The sequence below is a fragment of the Vipera berus genome, assembly GCF_964194415.1.
Source record: "Vipera berus genome assembly, chromosome: 13".
In the NCBI taxonomy this organism is placed as follows: domain Eukaryota; kingdom Metazoa; phylum Chordata; class Lepidosauria; order Squamata; family Viperidae; genus Vipera; species Vipera berus.
This window is the reverse complement of record NC_138216.1, coordinates 5,188,800-5,212,401: the sequence shown is the minus strand read 5'-3', so window position 1 is coordinate 5,212,401 and position 23,602 is coordinate 5,188,800. Positions and strand designations below refer to the sequence as shown.

At 44.3% G+C, this 23,602-nt stretch overlaps 1 protein-coding gene across 3 annotated transcripts; it reads left to right on the top strand.

Moving 5' to 3' along the window:
- The first annotated feature begins 472 nt into the window (after nt 1-472).
- Nucleotides 473-22,970, top strand: DAGLB (diacylglycerol lipase beta). 3 transcript variants are annotated; one of them, XM_081338089.1, is made up of 16 exons: nt 473-726; nt 2,849-2,973; nt 3,549-3,700; nt 7,392-7,566; nt 8,539-8,797; nt 9,766-9,888; nt 10,852-10,979; nt 12,180-12,306; nt 13,450-13,533; nt 13,802-13,879; nt 14,862-14,942; nt 15,031-15,158; nt 17,064-17,132; nt 17,237-17,309; nt 18,426-18,679; nt 22,832-22,970. In XM_081338089.1, the coding sequence occupies exons 2-16, from the start codon at nt 2,879-2,881 to the stop codon at nt 22,887-22,889; spliced, it is 1,884 nt and encodes a 627-aa protein (XP_081194215.1). In that variant the 5' UTR covers nt 473-726; nt 2,849-2,878; the 3' UTR covers nt 22,890-22,970. The 3 variants fall into 3 exon arrangements, with proteins under 3 accessions (XP_081194215.1, XP_081194214.1, XP_081194216.1); XM_081338088.1 differs by lacking the exon at nt 22,832-22,970 and adding an exon at nt 20,168-21,358; XM_081338090.1 differs by lacking the exon at nt 22,832-22,970 and having other exon boundaries at nt 14,874-15,158; nt 18,426-18,649.
- The last annotated feature ends 632 nt before the right edge of the window (nt 22,971-23,602 follow it).

The window sequence follows — 23,602 nt, the reverse complement described above, 5'->3', positions numbered from 1 at the left end:
TTAAAAATAAATTAAAAATTAAGAGTTAAAAATTGTAAATGCCTTATACTCCACTGGGGACGTTCTGTTAAAGCGGAGGGAAGGCAAAAAAAAATCATGCACAAGTTTGGGATGCCTGTTAAAGAGCATCCTTCTGTTCCCCCAAGAGGATGAAAGCAAGCGCTACTCCCCCTACAATTCAGGGTTCTCCATGCAATTCCCCGGGAGCCGATTCCACCTCGCCCCTTAAACAGACGAGCCACTCAGCAAGCCCTTTCCCCGGATCTGATGGGGACTGTAGTATTTATTTATTTATTTTATTACATTTATATAGTAGTCCAACCCCTGTGGAAAAAGAGGCCGCCCAACTTGCGTGCCTCGCGGGGAGTCGCAACCCCGAGCAACGCTGCCGGCCTTGCGTCCCCAAGCAGCCGAACGAAACCGAAAGTGTAGCGTGCCTGAAACACTCTTTGAGTAATACCTCTCTTTGGCGCCAAGGGCTCCCGCCCGCTTTTCCTCCTCCGGGTCTGCGCATGCGCCTTCCTCCCAACCCCCGCTCCGCCAGGGCGCCGATAGGTCAAAAGGAGAGCTCTACGCATGCGCCACTCCGGAAATGGCCACCAAAACAGCCGAAAAAAAACAGTCGGCCCGGGGATCCTGGAGTGACGTCACGGCCTCCTGACTCCAGGGCGGCGCGAGGCTTTTTGCAGCGAAAGCGCGAAGCGCAGAGGGTGCAAAGCCGGGCAGGTGGGTTGCAAGCGCTGGGGGGGGGGGGCGGGGGCTGGAAATAGGGAAAGGGGAAGGTCCTTGTTTTTTTTTTTTTTTTGCAAAGTCTCAGACCTGGAAGAGGACCTTCCTGGATGGGCTGCCAGGGGGAGAGATTGGCAAGGGGTACAGGCGGGGGTCGGGCATGGGGGCGTGGAAGGAGGTGGAGGAGATGGGTCTTTTGGGGGCGGGAAGGGAAAGCTTGCAAAGCTGGGGGAAAAGCTTGGAGGTGGGGGTGGGCGGCTTCTGGGAGCGTCCCCATGTTGAAGAAGGGGGACAGGACTGGGCAGGCTTGTTCTTGAAAGGACGAATTGCCCCGCAGGAAAAAAAAAAGGGGGGGGAAGCAGAAGTTTGTCCAAAGAGGCTGATTTAAAACAGCCTTAAACCCCTGACCCAGATGCGCTTCTGGCCAACTTCACTGAGTATGAGTGGGCATCATGGTGACAGTGCCACAGCATGCGTGATGGTCAGGCGTGCTTCATAGATTAGTAGCAGGTAAGCTTGTTGTTGTTAGTTGCGAAGTCGTGTCCGACCCATCGCGACCCTATGGACAACTTTCCTCCAGGCTTTCCTGTCCTCTACCATCTTCTGGAGTCCCTTTAAGCTCACGCCTCCTGCTTCAGTAACTACATCCAGCCACCTCATTCTCTGTCGTCCCCTTCTTCTCTTGCCCTCAATCTTTCCCAGCATTAGGCTCTTCTCCAGTGAGTCCTTCCTTCTCATTAGGTGGCCAAAGTATTTGAGTTTTAGCTTCAGGATCTGGCCTTCTAAAGAGCAGTCAGGATTGATCTCCTCTAGGACTGACCGGTTGGATCGCCTTGCAGTCCAAGGGACTCGCAGGAGTCTTCTCCAGCACCAGAGTTCAAAGGCCTCAATTCTTTGGCGCTCAGCCTTTCTTATGGTCCAACTTTCACTAGCAGGTAAGCTAGCTCAGTGTTTACCTGACTTTGCTCCTATCAGCCTTGGATCAGCTTAGGAGGTGGTGATAAAGACCTATATGGGTTTTGTCCAAAACATGTAGAAGGCATGAAGCTGTCCTCTCTTGCACCCATCTCCTCCGACTGTCCAACAGTTGATAAATATTCAGCTTTTTGTGGTGCCACCAAAAAGCTTCTTGAGAACGTATGTGGTGTCCATGAAAAACAGGAGAGGCCTCTTAAAAGCCTACGACTTCAGCAAAGCTTCTTTGGAAGGTGCAACCCATCAAGCTGAAAGCAGGAGATGGCAATCTGAATGGTCGATGCTCATGGTGTGCTCAAGAAGCTGGGAAGGACATCTGGGCTTGAAGAGTAGGAAGGAGGTTGAGGAAGCCCAAACATGTCAAAAGGGTCAGGCTAACTGTGACAGCTGTTAAGCAATGAGATGATCTGTCTAGAACAGGGGTAGACAACCTCCGCTCTTTTATGACTCATGGACTTCAACTCCCAGAATTCCTGAGTCAGCTGACTCAGGAATTCTGGGAGTTGAAGTCCATGAGTCATAAAAGAGCCGAGGTTGCCTACCCCTGGTCTAGAACAATAGTAGATATCCTTCATCACTTGAAGGAGAAGTTCTTGACGGTTCTAGAAAAGTTCTAGAGGGTTGGACTAGGATGACTTTGAAGTCTCTTCCAACTCTGATTCTAATCCTAGCCTCTACAGGTAAATCTAGTTTTCTGTTAACTTGGGTAGCTGTATTTTTTTTGCCTTTTTTTTCCTACACAGTGGTACCTCAGTACTCATTGTTAATTGGTTCCTGGAGGCGTGGTGACTACCAAATAAAATTTTCCCATGAGGAATAATGTAGTGAGTCACAAGGCAGCCGACACCGACAAGTTCTAGCTTGCGCGTTGAGTACCAATGAGTTCCGGGACAAAACGTTCAGGTCAAAATGCACTGAGTACCAAATTTGATGAGTTTCAAGGCCACTGAGCACCAAGATAACATTGTATTTCCTTTTCTAGATGCGATTGCTTTTTGCGTTCTTTCTCAATTTCTTCTGTAAAGCCCACTAAGACAAATACATAAAAAATATTTTTAAGCAAATAGGTTCAAAGTTTTTTGTTTTTCCCTGGAGAGACAGGCAAGAAAGGCCTAACCTAGTGTTGCATCTCCTTGTTCTACAGCGGTAGAAGAATTGCAGCTCAATTTCCACTATGCCTGGATTGGTGTTCTTTGGCCGGCGCTGGGTCATTGGCAGTGATGATTTTGTCTTTCCTGGAGCCTTTGAATTGTTCATCAGAGTGATCTGGTAAGATGCCTGTTCTCGGAGGTAGGCTGTAGACTGGAGCAGCTCAGCTCCCGTGGATGTTTGCGACTCCAGTTTGGAAAGTGGTCATCCATCCTGTAATGGGCACCTAAATTGTGGTTGAACGTTGGCCTTTTCTACCCTCTCTTTCATACCCACTAAACGTTCCCCTAGTAAACACAAAAGGGAGAGAATTTCAGCCACAACCCATAAGGCTCTTACAGTGTCACCACTCTATGAGTGGTAGGCCTCCAGAATTTGGGAAGCTTGAGTTGCAATCTTCAAACTTGGCCAAGAGTCATTGCGTAACAATATCAAGGAGGTTCACTTGGCTCAGTCGCTTTCAGGATGGACCTCATTTCAGTGTGGCTTCTTAGAGTGGAGACCTCAACGAAAGAGGCTTGTAGGAGTCATTGTGCAAAGGAGGCTTGTAGAACTCATTACGATTTTGTGAAACCCTTTGTGATTCGACGTTTAGTGGAAAGTAGCTCCATCTTCTGAAAATACTTCTGCTGAGAATGTTCTGGGTGATCCTTCCTTCCTTCCTTCCATCCATCCATTCTTCTTTCTTTTTTCAGGTGGATCGGAATTTTGGTTTTGTATTCTATACACAAAGGACAATTTAATTGCACTGGAAGTGGTCTGCTGAATAACTACCTTCTCATCCTCCTTATCCTCTTGGCGTTCATCATAGCTGCTTTGTCATCTGTTACGTACACCAGCATGCAAGGTAATTTGCCTTCTACGTTAGCTTATGGATCGAGAAAATCCACTGTAGTGTCGGGGTTGAGCATCAGCCATAGGAAAGTCATACCAAGAATCTGCTTAGCATGGAGATCTGTCTGTCTGGGTGGTAGTTATAATTGTAAACAGGCAGACGCACATACACACCTGTGTTAAAATTTTGTAGCACATAAGTACAATCTAGGAATTTCTTTGCCTACATTCTTTTCTAGGAAAACATTTTACTATGTGGTAGCTAAGATATGACACCAACTACAGGCAGTCCTCAAGTTATGAACCCGAACTTTCTATTGCTAAGTGAGTTTTGCCCGTTTTACGAATGTTCTTGCCACAGGTGTTAAGTGAATCACTGCACTTATTCAGTTAGTAAACAGGGTTGTTAAATAAATCTGCCTTCCCTCTTGACTTTGCTTGTCAGAAGGCTGCAAAAGGGGATCATGTGACCCCGAGACGCTGCGACCATCATAAATAGGAGCGAATTGCCAAGTGTCCGAATTTTGATTGCGTGACTGTGGGGATGCTGCAAGGGTCATAAGCCGCTTTTTCCAGTGCCGTTGTAACTTTGAACTGTCACTAAACAAGCTGTTGTAAATCAAGGACTACTTGTAGATGGCACATCATCAATAAATCTATAGGAAGAGAACCTCTTTCTGTCCTGAAATGTTTAAAATCAGGGGTAGGCAACCGTGGCTCTTTTGTGGACTTCAACTCCCAGAATTCTTTTTTTATTTATTTATTTAAAAAGTTTTACAGTACATTTTAACTTTATCAATCCCCCCTCCCCCACCCCTATCTAACCCTCCCTATCCCTCTCCCCCATTCCCCCCTCCCCCCCCCCGACTTCCCAGAGCTAAATACAGGGTATAAAAACAAAAAACAAACATAAGCATCCATATGCTATCTACAATAAACTATTAATTCTATCACCCTCTAGCTCATATAAAATGATTACAAACAATATTAATATTACAGATAAAAAAAAGAAAAAAAGAAAAAGGAGCTTTACTCAAATGCTAAATAAAATTTCTTAGTCCCATATTATCATATTAATTTTTTTTTAAAAAAAACTTTCATCTACTATTTACCTCTAATTTCTAAACAAATTCTCAATTACGCGCCAAAAGCACCTATCTCTATTAACCTTATTAATCTCCCACCAAACTGAACTATGATCAAAAATAGTTCTTGCATATATCACACCAAATGTCTCACAATTCCAGATCATCCTTGAGTTCAAATAAAAAGGAAATTTAGGCAATCTAGCATGACTCATGACACACTTAAAAAAAAAAATTAAAATTTTTTATAATCCAATTAAGTACCCTTTATGTGTAGTAAGTTAAAAAAAGTCAACTTGTTGTTAATTAGGAGCTTGCGTACCCAATCTTAAATTCAGTAAATACTTTTGATCCATAACCCTAATATACGTTTCTTGCAACCAAGAACATCAGTCTTAAATTGTTTTAAATATTGAAAGACTTTCTTTCTCCTCTATGATGAATTTAATCCACTGACATTCTAAATTAGAGATTTAGTCACCAATCTTGATGCCCCAAAGCTTTTGGAGCATGTCTGAAATGGCCCCTGTAACTTCTTTGGACCGCGCCCCTCCCACAGCTTCACTGTAAGTACGCTTTGGAGGTTCCATAACTTTCTGCTGGTCTTGCTCTTGCTCTCGTCTCGCTCGTCTTAGGGCGGCACGCGACATCCTCTGCTCTCCAACAGCAGCCGATGAGACTGTAACTTGATCCCCTCCAACACCATTCTCCTCTGTCCGTCCATCTGCAACATCTTGAGGCTTTCCCTCGTCATATCCTTTTGCAGCTTCCAGAAGTGATAGGGGGGTTGCTTTTAACACGTTGCTATAAAAATCACGTGCCTGGGCCACAGTAACCAGACGATGTCTTTTACCTTCGTGCATCACCACCAGTCCAACTGGAATCTCCCATCTAAACTTGATATCACATTTCTTAAGTTCCTGTGTAAGAAATGCAAAATCTTTCCTTCTCCTTAAAATCTTTGAAGGAATCTCTTTTAAAACCAGGACTTCTTGCTCAGCAACTACCAATTTAGTATCATAAGCAGCTTGAATGACTTCATCTCTAATTACTCTCTTTGTAAAATAGACCACCACATCTCTGGGTAACTTCCTCTGTCTTGCAATCCATGAATTTACACGAAAAATTTTATCCATGCTTCCCTCAATTTCAGATGCTGGCTGGCCCAATACCACTTCCAAAGCCTCAGAGATCAGCTGCTTTAAATCTTCTTTAGGATTCTCTTTTAAGCCCCTTATTCTAATAGCATACTGCATCTGATAGTACTGAACAAGGCTCAATTCTCCGTCCATTTTATCCCTTATATTTTCATTCTCTAATACCTTTACTTCTAATATAGAGTTCCTTTGACTGAGATCCTTCACTTTTTCCTCCAGCTGTTGCACACATTCAGCTACACTTTCAATTATAGACAGCATGTCTACCCTCATTGCTCTAAACTTCTCTTCCATCTTCTTCTCCAATTTCTCCTCCAGCTTTTTCAACTTTTCATCCATCATATCAGACATTAATTGTGAATGCTTTTCAAAGGCATCTTGTAAATCCTTAAGCGTCAATGCCGGAGGAGGTGCAGAAGAATGCAAAGCTTGCAACGAGGTCTGCTGCACTGGGGAAGACCCCGCACTCCGAAGAGCTTTAGAAGTTTTGGCCGCCATCTTTCCCCACTTTCACTTGTTGCGCACTTTCACTTTAAAGCTATAAAATCCATTGAACTAGAGAGTAAAAATAAAAGTCCACTTCACCATGACCTCCTGTACCGCTCTGCCTGCATCTTGATACTCAAGAGTATTTCCTTCTGGCAGGGGTGGTTGCTAACGCCTGGCTCTGCTCCAAAAATCACGGAGCAGAGACGCTGCGCAGCTTGGAGCAACCCAGGCTTCGGGGGGGCTCGATCCTTCAGCTGCCCAAACTCTCAGCTCAGGCGGCCCCGGAGAGCTCAACCCCTACCTGGGGCCTCACCCCCTCCTCTTCTCCCGAGGAGGGGGCTTCAAATCCATCTAAACAGCTGATCGGCGCTGTTTACGATGGATAAACACAGCTGCGGAGCGGACAGCCCAGAGACGGCTGTCTTCGGTGCCGCGGCGCCACCGGAAGTCCAACTCCCAGAATTCTTGAGCCAGCCACGCTGAGGGGAAAGGGAGAGGTTTCCAAGCTGAGCCATGCTGGCTCAGGAATTCTGGGAATTGGAAGTCCACGAGTCATGAGGGGGCCATAGTTCCCCCATGCTGGCTCAGGAATTCTGGGAGTTCCACAAGAGATGAGGGGGCCATAGTTCCCCCATGCTGGCTCAGGAATTCTGGGAGTTGAAGTCCACGAGTCATAAAAGAGCCAAGGTTACTTCCCTGGCCTAGGCTGCTTTATGACTTGTGGACTTCAACTCCCAGAATTCCTGAGCCAGCCACGCTGAGGGGAAAGGGAGAGGTTTCCAAGCTGAGCCGTGCTGGCTCAGGAATTCTGGGAGTTGAAGTCCACAAGTCATAAAAGAGCCAAGGTTGCCTACCCCCGGTTTAAAATAATGTTTTAATCTTTAACAAATGTGATACAAACAAACAGTCCAAAATAAAACCAGCCATTGCTGTCGTTTTTCTAGCCTGTAAGCCGAGTGACTCTGTTTTCCAGGAACCATTTCCAACCCCGGACCAAGGAAATCACTTCCCAAGCTTCTGTATGTCCGTCTGGCTCTCTATGTCCCAGAGCTGGTCTGGGCTGTTGTTGGAACTGTGTGGATAGCCAACAACCGAGCAAACTGCGAAAGATCTATGATCGATGCCATTTTGGGGACTGTTATTGTCAGGTGAGGCTGTTCTGCTTTCTGTTGCTAGAGAGGGGGGCTGGATATATGGCGTTCTAAATAGCGATATTCAGCTGTTTGGGATGCAACTGGATATTTTCCAAATACTGGAATACTGCTATCCCGTCGCCCCTAGTTCTTTTCTTTTGCAGTTGTTCCACCGATTAATTGTTCTAACTGTCAGGAAATTCCTCTTTAGTTCTAGGTTGCTTCTCTCCTTGATTAGTTTCCATCCGTTGCTTCTTGTCCTGCCTTTGGGTGCTTTGGGGAAAAGGTTGACCCCCTCTTCCTTGGGGCAGCCCCTTAAATATTGGAGCACTGAACAGAATAACAGCTGGAAGGGACCTTGGAGGTCTTCTAGTCCAACCCCCTGCTCAGGCAGGAAACTCGGTAGTGGGGGTCTTCAAACTTGGCCCTTTTGTGACTTGTGGACGTCAACTACCAGAATTCCTCAGCCAGCTATGCTGGCTGAGGAATTCTGGGAGTTGACGTCCACAAGTCACAAAAGGGCCAGGTTTGAAGAGCCCTGCTCAATAGCATTTCAGACAAATGGTTGTCCAGTCTCTTCTTAAAAACCTCCAGTGATGGAGCACCCACAACCTCTGGAGGCAAACTTTTCCATTAATTGTTCTGTCAGGAAATTTCTCCTTAGTTTTGGTTGCTTCTCTCCTTGATGGGTTTCCATCCATTGTTTCTTGTCCCCCCTTCTGATGCTTTGGAAATTAGATTGACCTCCTCGTCTTTGTGGCCGCCTCTCAAATATTAGAAGACTGCTATCACGTCACCCCTAGTCCTCATTACACTAGATATATCCCTTAGACATCCCCCGTAGAGTGGTGGACCTTGAGTTGCTACTTTAGGTGCCATCTTGTTTTTGGCAGCAAAGTCTGGGGGAAGCTTGAAGAGCTACAGGCGTGGCAGGCAATGATGTCTCCCTTGTTTTTTATGGAATTTCTCCTCCGTTCTTCCTATCAGCTGGGTGATCATCGTCTTCACCGTGGTGGCCGTTTTCATTTTCTTCGACCCTCTTGGAAGGAAGTCGGTCTACCTGGCCGACCACGCCAGTCGCAATCTGGAGAGCAGCCAGTCCGAGCAGCTGTTCTTCAACATCAAGAAGAGGGCCACCCGGGTCTGGGAAAAAAGAATCCGGTTGTTGTGTTGTTGCATTGTGCACAATGACGATCACCGCGTGGCTTTTACGAGCATCGCCGAACTTTTCCGTTCCTACTTCTCAGTAAGACGTTAGGCCTTGATTGTCGTTTTGTCTTTATGCTCTCCCTGAAACTCTGGGAGGGCAGAATGCACTCCATCGTAGTCCTCGACTTACGACCATTCGTTTAGTGACCGTTCGAACTGACAGCACCACTGGTAAAAGTTACTTCACGCTTACAACGGTCACTGGTCATAATTTGGGCAGATATTTACCCTGGCATCACGTGATTGGCATTCCCAGCCAGCCAATGGGGGGAAGTGGATTCGCTTAACGACCAAATGATTCACTTAACAACTGCAGTGATTTGCTTAACAACATGTGACTCGATTAACAACCAGCTTGTTTAGCAATGGGAACCCATTGTAGTCATAAGTAGAGAAAACTTTGGATCCATCTAACTTTACACTGTTGGTGTAAAAATGTTTGTTTTCGTTCCCATTGCTGATGTCCAAATTTTTGAACGATTTTAGGCAGCTTTCTCCCGATTGAACGTATGTTAACAGATATATGAGTTCTGGAAATCCCATCATGATTTTTTTTTACACCTTTTTGTTAATGCTACGATCCGTACCTCGTCGTGAAACATCTTGTACCGTGTTTATAGTTGTTAAATTGCCCACAGTGACTTATAGTAGAGCAGTGGAGAAGTAGCAAAATGATTTTTTAACTTGCGTAGCAGGAAAAAAGAAATCAAACCGTAAAAATAAGCAGAACAAGGCAAGGGACAAAGACAGAGATTGTTCAGCTCTGAGTATTTTGAATAGGGAGCCATAATTATTTATTTATTTATTTATTTATTTATTTATTTTAATTCCATTTATATCCCGCCCTTCTCCGAAGACTCAGGGCGGCTTACAAGCTTAGCAATAGCCTTCATTCTATGTATATGCCTGCTTATGCACCCACCCTGACTTTTTCAGCCTGATTCTCTGCTCTTCCAGATAAATCCAGAAGGATTTGTCCTTCACTCTCTCTCTCTCTTTCTGCAGGACACTGATTTAGTGCCGAGCGACATAGCCGCAGGCCTGACTCTGCTTCACCAGGAGCAGGATAAGGTCGAACATTCAAAAGACCCGGATGAAGTTTTAACTCAGCCTCCGTTGCCTCCTGCAGTAAGTCTCTTGCATCCGTTCAAGCAGGTCTGCGTTGGTGCTGTTTTGTGCCTGCACACCCTGCCTGTTTCGGGCGCATGACAGAAGCCCAGATAATCCTCTGGTGACTTAGTGGCCATTTGAAATTATAACAGATCTCCTTTGGGGCTACTTAGGACCCAGGTTTGAAGTTCCAACGGTTTTTTTTATTATTTTATATTTTATTTTATTTCATTATTTTATTTTATTTCATTTAATTTGATTTTTAATATATTATTTTGTTATTTTATTTCATTATTTTATTTCATTTTATTTGATTTTTAATATATTATTTTATTTCATTATTTTATTATTCATTTTTTATTTTTTATTAATTTTGTTATTTTTAAATAATTTGTTTTCTTTTATTTTTTTCATTATTTTTATTTTTAATAATTTTATTTCATTTTATTTCATTTCATTTTTAATATATTTTGCTATTTTAATATTTTATTTCATTTTTTATTATTTCATTATTTTATTTTAATATATTAGTTTGTTAATTTTATTTTCAATATTTTATTTGAATATATTGTTTTGTTATTTTAATATTTTGTTATTTTGTTATTTTATTTTAATACATTCTTTTGTTATTTTATTTTAATACGTTATTTATTTTATTGTTTTATTTCATTTTATTACTTATTAAATTTGCTTGCTGCCTGTCTCACAAGTTGGGGGGACCCTCTACGCTTATATGACCAAAGTTGGGGTACTCAGCAACACAGCCCCATTTACGGCCACTGTCCGCATCCCGTAGTCACGTGACTTCATTTTGTGATGGTGTTTCCGAAAAGCAGCACTTAAACTTCCAGTTTTCGGCAAAACCCCGCCCTAGCAGACCAAGGGTTCACTTAAGGACCGTGACACTCGCTTAACGACTGCCGTGTTTGCTGAATGAATGAATGAATCCACGTACAGGCTCCAAAATCGTCTCTTTTGCAGGCCGACGATTTGGAGGCTGAATTGGAGAACGCGGCTCATTATATGAAGTTTGCAGCCGCCGCGTACGGCTGGCCCTACTACCTCCTGATGAATCCTTTCACGGGCCTCTGTAAACTGAGAGGCTTCTGGTAGGTCAACTTTTTCAAAAGCAGAAATGTGTGCCAATTTTACACACTGTGGGTGTGAGACGTGGAGGAACGGCTGGCGGAAGAACTGTAAAACTGGGAAGATTAAGCAGGTGAAAAAGAAATTTCTGCATCACGGAATCCTTAACTTTAAATTGTGCTTTCTAACGTTTCAGATTTTTATTTTAACGTTTAGAAATGGGCAGTGCATTCAGAAATTTAATTTCAAGTTGCTGCCTTAAAGCTAACTTTCTCTCTAGCTTAAAAACCTTGGAAGTAGCCTGCTGTGCTGCTTAGCACAAAGGGCCCCCACCACACTGTTATAATTCCGAAGGTGCTTTTTCAAAAGGCAACCGGACTTTGTTTTTCCTTGAAGACTTTTCGCTTCTCCTCCAAGAAGCTTCCTCAGTTCTGATTGAAGCTTCTTGGATGAGAAGCGAAATGTCTTCAAGGAAAAACAAAGTCCAGTTGCCTTTTGAAAAAGCATCTCTGGGACAACCATGGCCTGGATGAGAATCTCCATAGAAACAGTTATAGACATTACCAATACCATATTACTATATTATAAGGAATGATTATAGGATTATTATACAATTGCATGTTGTTAGCATAGATCTAGGTTAATAAAAAACTATAGTATATAGATAGTATCTTAGAAAATGCAACAAATCTAATATAAAACCAGACATCGGGGGGGAAAAGGCAGAAATGATCAAGAGAAAAATATCAGAATAATTCATTATATTTAGACAATATTAGAACAGAACGTTAACATAAAATCAGCTGAAATCAGCTGCTGCCTAAGTAATCCTTGACTTACTGTTATAATTTAGCGTATTTAATATGCTTCCATCGTTATAAGACTACTTTGCTTGAATACGTCCAATTGCACTGAATTTGTACAGCTTTTCTAGTTCGTAATGGAATGTGTATTCTAAAAATGCGACACGAAGAGATGTAACTCTTCTCTTTTTTTTAAAAAAACACTTGTTTTTGTTTTATTTCCCCAGTTAAAATACAAAGTTAAAAAAAGAGAAGAGAACAAGAGCAAAACTAAGCTAAGCAAGTAAAAAAAATGTGCACAAAACAAAAGAACAAACATACACACAGACTAATTGAATCCTGACAAGTACATTTCAACAATAATCAAAAATCTTAGCAATTCTAAACTCTTTTCGATCTCTTTCTTTCTTGGTTTCTTAGCTGCAGAAACAGCGCAGCGCAGACGGAGATTATCGGCCGCGATTACCTTAACATGCATTTTGGGTCCATCCTGCAAATTACGGGACTGCAAAACCGAGATTTCATACACATCAGCTTTCACAATAAAGTAAGTCGTTCGAAGCCCTTGTTGTGATTCAGGGTCAGCCTGTGGGTTCGGCAGTTGGGTCGGACGACTCAGAGGAGGAGGAGGGGGGTGTTGAAGACCTTGCTGAAGGGGTTGAAGATCTTGCTGATGAGAGCCCTCAGCCAGGCCCCTCCCACTTGGTCACCACGGAGACCCAGCTGTGTGAGCCTGACAGCGTGGATGAAGATGACCCACAGCTGGCCCTGTTCAAGGACGCCCGACGCAGGAGGCAGTCAATTAGGAGTAGACAGAGGAAGGCAATGGGGCTCCTCGGAAGGAAGCAGAGAGAAGCCACGCCCTGAACTCTATATAAGGGGAATGTGTGGGGAGGGCTGGTTTGCTGAAGGCAACCGCTTGGATAGTTCGTGTTTCTTAAAGCTCCGGTTTCTTGGTTCGTGTCTTGTTTGTTTTTGTAGCTATAAATTTGGCAGGTGTAATTCCAGCCTCTTGCCTTATTGTAAAAGGGGTTGTCCCTGCCTTTTCTGCAGGGGCGGTAGCAGGCTGGTACAGAACAGCCCTCTCTAGCAAGCCTCTGAGTCACATTGGCATGCTAGCTGCGAGCCCAGCAGTTAGTTAAAGCGAATTCATTAAATCTAGTATAAAAAATGAAAGCAAATCTTAATTCCCTTCTAGCCCTGATGATGTTACCTAGTTGGGTCATGAAATGTCTGCAAGAGAACAACCAAGCGCAGAGAGCAGGGAGGACCCCGTAATCCTTCTTTCTTTCTCTTTCTCTTCCCTATGGATCCCAACCCCTTTTAGCACTGATGATATTACCGAATTGGATCATGAAATGTCTGCAAGAGAACAGCCAAGCTCAGAGAGCATGGAGGACCCCACAGTCCTTCTTTTTCTTTCTCCTCCTCACTCCTTTTTAGCACTGATGATGTTCTCTGGTTGGATCATGAAACGTCTCCAAGAAATCAACCAAGCCGAGAGAGAGAAACAAGGACCTCACAGTTCAACTCTGAGCTACAAACATTCCCTTCCACCAGCAGACTTATCACCCTGCCTAGATAGGGTTAGCCGTTGTCAGCGGATAGCCTTCAGTGCTGAATGGATTATGGAAAGAGCCCAGCCTTAAAAGAACTCTTCTTTTTAATCCTCCGCTGCTTGTGCTTTCAGATTTTCGAGATACCTTTCTTCGTGGCCTTGGATCATCAAAAAGAAGCTATCGTGGTAGCCGTCAGAGGAACTTTATCGTGCGAGGTAAACTTTCTGCGCCTAGCTCGTGATAATGATGACTTTTGAGTTAAGATTTTGCTTATCGAATCTTTTCAAGTTTGGCTCGTAATATACTCAGAAGCCAGAAAGGGATTGGATCCAAATTTGCTTTCTGAACCAAGCCAGTAAGCAATATGCCGCTCATATCGCTTGCAACAATAATCTTGCGTCTGTCTGACAGGCAGAGAAAATTTGTGACCTGTTATGTATTTTTTAAAAAAAAATAATAATTAAGTTTTATTTTTGCATTTAGGATGTCCTCACAGACCTTTCAGCAGATTGCGAAAGCTTAACTCTTGAAGATGTCCTGGAGAATGGCCTTGTCCATAAGGTGGGCAAATATTTTTGGAATTGTTATTGGCTTGAGAGTCACCAAAGGGCCGTTTAGCTAGTTGCCTGCGGTTTTGAGTTAACTTCTATCTCACGTTCCTGGCCTCAGTTAAAAAAATTAAGCTCACCGGTAATCTAAGATAAATAACACAGAATATTAATATGGGCAAAGCCCTGAGCCCGGGGCGGGCAGGGGTTGATAAAACTCGGTCAGTTATGATTTGTCCAACCGTGGCATGCTATGGTGCTCCTCTGGAGAAAATTAAATGTCGCTAGTCCATAAGGTTACACGGAGAGAGGAACCTCGTGAGATAGTTTCAGCGGCCGATTGCCATCCTTGAAACGGGCATATTGTATTGGGCCTACAGGTAGTCAATTGACTTATTATGACTGGGAAGCAAGGTGTGAATTGTTGCAAGTCTGGTCACTAAACAAGCGATTGTAAGTTGAAGACTGTGTAATACCCTCAATGCCACTCAGATAGTAGCAGGGCATGGAGTAATGTCTTCCTGAACGAACTAGTAGGCTGTACTACTAGTAAGTTGTGGGATGGGGATGTAAGCAGTGATGGGATTCAAATAGGTGAAGAGCCGGTTCTCTGTGTGGATGCAGCTTCCGGAAGTCCGTTGTGGGCCTGGGTAGCCAAAAATTAGCTAGTGGTTCTGCCGAACTGGTGCAAACCGGCTGAATCCCACCACTGGATTTAAGTTGAGGAAGCTAGTTACTTCACTACAGGTAGTAACTTAAAAACATTTGTTTAGTGACCGTTGGAATTCACAAGCCATAATTCTGACAAGCAAAATCAGTGGGAGAAGCCGGATTGAACGCTTACCAATGGCGATTCACTTAAGAACCACAACGAAAAAGGTTGTAAAGTTGCCCTTGTTTAGCGACTGAAATTCTGGTTGTAATTTGAGGACTATCTGTACTTGCAAGCGAGGCCTTAACAAGGGCTGCTAACCTCTGACGGTTTTCCCTTACAGGGGATCACCCAGGCTGCCAATTACATTTATAGGAGACTGATAAAGGATGGGATTTTGAACCAGGCACTCGGCATCGCACCCGTAAGTTGTGGCATTTGGGTCTCCACCTGTCTGTGTGTTGGCTTATGGGGATTTCTGCCTTTCTCCTTGCTTGTTCTCTCTTCCCCAGGAATACAAATTGGTGGTCACTGGCCACAGCTTGGGAGGGGGCGTTGCCTCCATCTTGTCCATCATGCTCAGAAACTCTTTTCCCAACCTGAGGTGTTACGCTTTTTCTCCACCTGGAGGTTTATTGAGGTATGTTGTTAATCATCATCATCATACCATTGGCATTGACAAATTCGCCATTAGTCAATTGCAAAAGGCGGCCTTACTGAGAACTGCTTCCATCCTGCGACGAGATCTGTAATACCATCAAACATCCACATCTGCCTATCCCAGGTTCTTGCTAAGGACTCGATAGGTAGACAAAAATGCCAAATCCAGTCTGAACATCTGGCTGGCTGTGCGATGGTCAATAATAATAACAATAAAAGTTGGAAGGGACCTTGCAGGTCATCTAGTCCAAGGACCTCAACCTTGGCAACTTTAAGACTTGTGGACTTTAACTGCCAGAATTCTGGGAGTTGAAGTCTGCAAATCTTAAAGTAGTCAAGGTTGAGGACCCCTGAGATTCTAGTCCAACCCCCCGCTCAGGCAGGAAACCCCATACCATTTTGGACAAATGGCTGTCCAGTCTCTTCTTAAAAACTTCCAGGGTTGGAGCTTTCACCGCTTCTGGAGGCAGGTTGTTCCACTGGTTAATTGTTCTAACTGTCAGGAAGTTTCTCCTTAGTTCCAGGTTGCTTCTCTCCTTGGTTAGTTTCCATCCGTTGCTTCTTCTCCTGCCTTCATGTTGATCCCATTGACTTCGTCTGTGGAGATTCTCCCTCACCCAGGTCATAGTTCTCCCAAAGTTACTTTTTCACAAGGCAACTGGACTGTCCTGTTTTCGTTTCCTGTTCCCCCCCCCCCACCATCCAATCAGAGCTGAAGGAAGCTTACTTGCATGAGAAGCGAAAGGTCTTCAAAGAGAAAAAAAAGGAAGTCCAGTTGCCTCGTGGGGAAAAAGAAGCACCTTTGGGATCCTGTTAACTTCTTTTTCACGGAGGATCCTAAATCCTTTGGGGCAGAGATCAGAGTGCCAGGTGGAGCTGGGATTCAACCGGTGTGTGTGTGTGTGTGTTCCCAAGGTCATCCATCTAGCTCAGGGGTAGGCAACCTCAGCTCTTTTATGACTCCTGGACTTCAACTCCCAGAATTCCTGAGCCAGCCATGTTGAGGGGAAAGAGAGGTTTCCAAGCGGAGCCATGCTGGCTCAGGAATTCTGGGAGTTGAAGTCCACGAGTCAAAAAAGAGCCAAGGTTGCCTACCCCTGGCCTAGGCCGCTTTATGACTCGTGGACTTCAACTCCCAGAATTCCTGAGCCAGCCATGCTGAGGGGAAAGAGAGGTTTCCAAGCGGAGCCATGCTGGTTCAGGAATTCTGGGAGTTGAAGTCCACAAGTCATGAAGGGGCCATTGTTCCCCCATGCTAGTTCAGGAATTCTGGGAGTTGAAGTCCACGAGTCATAAAAGAGCCGAGGTTGCCTACCCTTGATCTAGTTTGTTGAAGTCAAGTTACTTCCCAGGAAGCGTCTTTCTGCCCCATCTTAACCTGGACAAAATAAAGACGGGGTGGGGTGGTTTTTTTTGACTTTCTGTCTAAAAGAAGAGAAGGTAGTGTACAGGTAGTCCTTGACTGACTTGACAATGGTTCACTTAGTGACTGTTCAAAGTTACAACGGCACTGCAAAAAATAACATGACCGTTTTTTCACACTTACGACCGTTGTAGCATCCTCAGGATCACGTGATCAGAATTCAGACTCTTGGCAACTGACTCCTATTTGTGACGGTTGCAGCGTGCCGGGATAATGTGATCCCTTTTATGACCTTTTGACAAGCCAAGCCGATGGGGAAGCCAGATTCCCTTAACTGTGGCAAGAAAGGTCACAAAATGGGGCATAACCCACTTAACAACAGTGACAGAAATGAAAATGTTTGGGCTCAGCTGTTGCCACAATTCAAGAAGCCACCTGTCCACGAATAAACACCTTATCGATATTGGTCGTGGAAGATCAGCTACCATAATCGTGTTTCCCTTGATATTTCTTCTTTTTAAGCAAATCCCTTGCGGACTACACAAAGCAGTTTATTGTGTCAGTCATTGTGGGAAAGGACATCATTCCCAGGTAAGGAGACAAAATGTCGTTTTGCGTCCAAATCGGCATCCTGAATTTTGCCCTGTCTTGAATTTGGATCTTTTTTTTTTGTCTTTCTGTTGGCCCCGAAACAGATTAAGTATGCTCAATTTGGAAGACCTGAAAAAGAGGATCATTAGGATGGTTGCCAACTGTAACAAACCCAAGGTAAATTATTCTAAACAGGACTTTGGGGGTGAAAAATTAAAATTGGCTGTTTCCGACTTTAGTGGCCCAGATGTACGGGGGGGGGGGCGGGGAATAACCGCAGCGGCAGCTACTACTGCTCTTAGCCTCTTCTGCTGTTACTCTTATCGCACTTGGTGACAAATTCTATAAGGAGCCACCTCAAGCTAACCCCCCACAAAAGCAGAACTCTTGAAACAGACATTGTCTCAAAAAGAAACTTTTATTAGGGGGGCAATGACAGTAGGGAAGTCAAGGCGAGATCTGGGGAAAATCCCACGCAAATGGTATAGTTAAAACAGCAATATTCCTCCTCCCACCAGGGTCATAGTGTCCATTTGAAATCCAGTCAATCCACGGATGGCACAATATTTGGGTAACTGGCACAGTTGGCACGCACATCTCAAGGTCTTCTCCAGCTTTTGTTTCTCTGCCAATGTCTCCCTGTTAAGGGAGACACGTTCCTTACATTCGTTTCTCAAGTGGGGAGAGGCGGGAAGGAAAGATAGAATAATCATAATAATATAACAATAACAATAATAATATAATAAAACTTTGCAAAATACATCAAGAAATTGCAGCTTCCTGCAAGAACTCCAGCAAAGCTACAAAAAACTGCGCTACTCGGAACATCTTACATTTTAAGGAGATACCTGGTTGATACCTAGGATGCTGGCAGCAACCCGTGTTAACCATTCGTGCCAGTCAATTTGAGTGTTCAGTTGACTGAGTTTCATGTTTTATGAATAAAAGTTTTATATAATAATAATAATGAGTTTGAAGGGACCTTGGAGGTCATCTAGTCCAACCCCCTGCTCAGGGCAGGAAAGCCTATACCATTTCAGACAAATGGCTGTCCAGTCTCTTAAAAACTTCCAGCATTCACCGCTTCTGGAGGCAGGTTGTTCCACTGGTTAATTGTTCTGCAGTGGTCATAACTGAGAATTGGTTGCCAGTCATTATGGGAAGGCCGTTGTAACTTCGGTCGCTAAACAAATCGTCGTTAAGTCGAGGACCGCCGCAATCTGATCCAAATAAAGTCCAACCCTTTCACAATTCCCTTCTTTGTTCCTTTTGTCCTGTCTGTTGCTCAAACAGTACCAGATTCTCTTGCATGGCTGCTGGTATGAAGTTTTTGGAGGAAAACCTGATAACTTCCCGACAGAACTGGACGGCAGGGATCCAGACGCTTTGACCCAGCCTCTCCTCGCCGAAGAGAACTTGATGGCCCAGCAGTCACCTTTGTACACTAGCTTGGATGACAATTCCCCTTTAGGGTCCAGCCCTCAGTTCCCCCACTTGTTTCTCCCTGGCAGAATCATCCACATCATCGAAGAACACAGCACAAAAGGGTAGGTTGTGTCTACGTGTTCGCAAGCCAGGATGTCCCTTTGTAGTCACTCGGTCTTCTCCTGGGTGCCGGGGAAAAGCCCTCCTCCGCTCAAGTCCAATGAAAAGAGGAACGCTGCGGTAATACTCGGGCAGTTTGGTGTAACGGTTAAGGTGCTGGCTTAGAAACCAGGACAGTGAGTTCTAGTTCTAGTCCCGCCTTAGCCTTGAAAGCCAACTGGGTGACTTTGGGCCAATTGCTAGGAGACGGTGAGTTCTAGTCCCGCCTTAGCCTTGAAAGCCAACTGGGTGACTTTGGGCCAATTGCTAGGAGACGGTGAGTTCTAGTCCCGCCTTAGCCTTGAAAGCCAGCTGGTTGACTTTGGACCAATTACTAGGAGATGGTGAGTTCTAGTCCTGCCTTAGCTGTGAAAGCTAGCTGGGTGACTTTGAGCTGATCACCAGGAGACGGTGATAAAACTTTTGCCCTCAGGAAACTCTCTTCATATTTCGTTCTGTGCAATGTGCAAAGAAAATTGCTCGGAAATGTTCCAGGCGTAGTATTTTGCAAAGCTTCCCAGTTTGTTGGTTTGCTTGTTTTGTTTTTAGCGCGAAGGGCTTGTCTCTTGTGTTCTGTTGAGCGCGTCTGTTTTTGTTTCCAACTTGAAGCTCTTCTAGATCTTAACAGAAGAGAATATTTGTAGCTCAGGGTTGAACTGTGGGTTGTGCTTGGTGCTCTCTAAGTTTTGGTTGCTTTGTTGCAGAGGTTTCATTACCCACCCAGGTAAGAAATAGGGATTAGCAGGAGGACTGTGGGAATCTCATCTGGGAAGGAAGGAAGGCAGGAAGGAAGGAAGGAAGGAAGGAAGGCTGGAAGGAAGGAAGGAAGGAAGGAAGGAAGGAAGGAAGGAAGGATTCTAACTGAATGGGAAGGAAGGAAGGAAGGCAGGCAGGCAGGAAGGAAGGAAGGATTCTAACTGAATGAGAAGGAAGGAAGGAAGGCAGGCAGGCAGGCAGGAAGGAAGGATTCTAACTGATGGGAAGGAAGGAAGGAAGGAAGGAAGGAAGGAAGGAAGGAAGGAAGGAAGGAAGGAAGGAAGGAAGGATGGATAGACAATGACTGTTGGGTCCTTGGTGCTCTCTGAGCTCGGTTGTTTTGCTGCTGACATTTCATTACCCAGCTAGGTAACCTCACCAGTGCTAGAAAGGAGTAGGATTTGATCTCTGTTTAGATACAAGTGGCTTCCACCGTTCCTTGAATAAGCTGTTGGTCTGAGTTGGTAGTTTTTTGATCGAAGTATTGTTAGCGGTTGACTTTCTAGGTCTTCTTGGGCGGCCCATTTCATCCTTGAAACCCGGGTTCTGCCAAAGTTTGCCTGAAAAAGTTTTGCACCCAAGTATTAACAAAATATCCAGAATGCGATGACTTACTAAGTATTCCTACGAGAGAACAAAAAATATTTAAATATTCCTAAATAAGACTCCAGCATTGACATTGTCCTCTTTTGCAGTTGGTGCTTTTCCGAAGTCAAGTATTCGGCCAGCTGGTCCAGAGAAACTGCCTTTGGTAGTATTTTAATCAGCCCCAAGATGATCACCGATCATTGGCCGGATACAGTCCTGAGAGCTCTCCAAAGCTTGGTCCAAACCGATACATCTTGCGTTTCGTGCCGGTCACAAGATGCAGCTTTCTGAACGTTGTTGTATTAATGGCAGAGACTGGAGAAGCACAACCGGATTGTCCCCAGGTGTTCACAAGAACAGCCTTTAGCAGTTCAGCTGTGTGTCTAAAGCAGAAACCAGAGCAAGACCTTCAGATGTTCCTGGATGACCACATTAGGTTGGAGTAACGTCTTCTGGACTGCTTGCAACGGATTGAGATGTTTCGTGTTGGAAGATGGGATTTTGTGGAAGTTTGAATAGGTCACATCTGCCCAGGGATTACTGTTGACGGAGAAGAACCCAACTGATGGAAAAGGATGGTTGACGTGCTCCTGAAGACCTTTTAGATCCACCTGATCTGCTACATGTTTTTCTAAGCACATGATGTGTCCTCAAACCAATTGCCTGTGGTTTAGTGACACGTGACCGCTGGTTTATGAACTACTTGTAAATGTGTAAATCAGGAATGTTGGCGAGAATTAACTTCAAGTCATCGCCTAGTTGGATATGCACTGATTCTCGTGTTTCTGCTGATGATCAGAAATGTCTTGGGTTTTCTTTCTTCTTGAAAGGAATTCGTATTTTAGATGCTTTTCAGTGACCGAACTCTTAATTCTTGGATATCTGTGCAATTACGTCCATTTTTGTTTACAGATCTTTTAAGACTGCTGAATGTGCAATTAATTATAGAAAATGTAAAAGCCAGGGTTTTTGGTTCGTGTTAGCACAAACCAGAAAGATCATTTTAGCTCTGTATCAAGATTGTGTAATTTTTTTTTGGGGGGGGGAACAATAGAGCTAATAAGGTTTTGCATGATTGTCTAGAAACAAATCCAGATCAAGTTGATTCTTCAAAACTAATTGCTGCCCTAACGGGGGTTGGTGAGGAACGGTTCTTTTTTAGGCGATGCTTTTTTGATAGAACTTCTAGTAGAAGGGAAACGGGCTAATTTTCAGTGCATTAGCTTCCTGGAGAAAGTCTGCCAATCAAGGGGTGTAAATGCTATTAAAAGCAAAATGTATTTCTGACCTGGATGTGATCTAAATTTGAATTTGGCCTTCCTTTTTAACCTCATGCTGGTTTCAGTGGCAAATAAGAAGCAGGTCAGTTATGGGCTTAACAAAAATAAAACAATTTTGAGTACAGGTACCCCTTGACTTACAACTGCACACAGCTGGGACCAACATTTCGGTTTGCTAAGCAAAGCAGCCGAGTTGTGCCCAATTTCACAATCTTTTTGCCATGCTTAAGCCACGGTTGTTAAGTGAATAATGTCATTAAGCAAATCAGAGCTTCCCCCACTGATTTTTTTGGTTGGAAGGCAGCTGGGAAAGTCACAAATGACAATCATACGGTCCCAGGGGGCTGCAACTGTCCTAAATATATAACAATTGCCAAGCACCCAAATTTTGATTACGTGACTCGGAATGCTGCAACGGTTAAGTGCAGGGTCCCCTTTTAATTACTTTTTTCAGTGCCACTGCAACTTTGGCCGCTAAGCAGATTGGTTGTAAGTCAAGGACCACCTTCAAGACCAAGACATAAACTTGACTGTTTTTTATTAGTTTTATCTACCATTATTCATGCTATACACGAGTGTTGTTGTTGTTAGCTGCGAAGTCGTGTCCGACCCATCGCAACCCTATGGACGTTCCTCCAGGCCTTCCTGTCCTCTACCATCTTCTGGAGTCCATTTAAGCTCACGCCTACTGCTTCAGTGACTCCATCCAGCCACCTCATTCTCTGTCGTCCCCTTCTTCTCTTGTCCTCAACCTTTCCCAGCATTAGGCTCTTCTCCAGTGAATCCTTCCTTCTCATTAGGTGGCCAAAGCATTTGAGTTTTAGTTTCAGGATCTGGCCTTCTAAAGAGCAGTCAGGGTTGATCTCTAGGACTGACCGGTTTGATCGCCTTGCAGTCCAAGGGACTCGCAGGAGTCTTCTCCAGCACCGTAGTTCAAAGGCCTCAATTCTTTGGCGCTCAGCCTTTCTTATGGTCCAGCTTTCACTGCCATACATTGCAACTGGGAAGACCATAGCCTTGACTATATGCACTTTTGTTGGCAGGGTGATATCTCTGCTTTTTAGTGTGCTGTCTAGATTTGCCATGGCTTTCCTCCCCAGGAGCGTCTTTTAATTTCTTGGCTACAGTCCCCATCTGCGGTGATCTTGGAGCCCAGGAAAATAAAATCAGTTTGCACTGGGCAATTTTAAAGGGGGGGTCACTCTCCCCTCCAAAATGGGTCAGATATCTCCATAAAGCTCGCCATTGACATTTTTTGGCTCCACAAGCAGTGTTCCTGTATAAAAAAACAAGCTTGTTGGAAGAATAAGATTAAAAAGTGTGTTCTGGACTTTATCCTTGTCGTGTGCAGCAAACGCACACGGTAAAACTATGGAAGAAATGAGGATTGTTAGCCTAACAAGCATCATCTAGAGATAACGAGCTGGTATTTCCACCCCCATTAAAAAATAATCTTCCACCTGTTCAGCTTGGTGTGTTTTTATCTTTCAGGGTCATAAACGGGAGGAATTCTGGCAAGAGTGTCACAGCCAGACACGGCGGACATTAGAAATTTTACCGGAAGTCACAAAAGCCACCTTCCAGATTGGTTAGACCAGGGTTTCTGGACCTTAGCAACTCTAGACGTGTCCACACATCTTAAAGAGTGGTTAAGGTTGAGAAACAGTGAATTGTCTGACAAGTCTGATTAGATCCTATTGAAGGAATTTTCTGGCAGTTCCGCAGATCTCGGAAGGAAAACACCAGCCTTAGTCCTTGACTTTCGACTGCAGTGGAGCCCAAAATTTCAGTTGCTAAGATGGCTCAAGTGAATTATGCCTCATTTTACGACCTTCCTTTCCAGGGTTCTTAAGCGAACCATTTCAACCGTTAATAACATGGTTGTGAAGTGGAACTGTCTTCCCCCATTGTATTTGTTTGTCAAAAGGTCAGAAAAGGGAATCGCACAACTCGGGGGGGGGGGGAGGCAACCGTTACGAGCCAGTTGCCAAGTGTCCCGAGTTTTAATCACTTGACGATGGGGACGTGCAGCGGCTGTGTGAAAAATGGCCATTTAACTCACTTTTTCGGTGCCATTGTAACTCTGAACGGTCGCTAAATGAGCTTTAGCTACCTGTAGAGGTTTTTTTATATATATAATTAGGAAGCAAGAAAAACAAAACCAGACTGGGTTAAGAGACAGGGAAAGAAATCACAGCACAAAGGCCCAGTCCTGCTGTGTCACAACCGGCACAACACATTTTAACTCGCAAAATGCTTCCG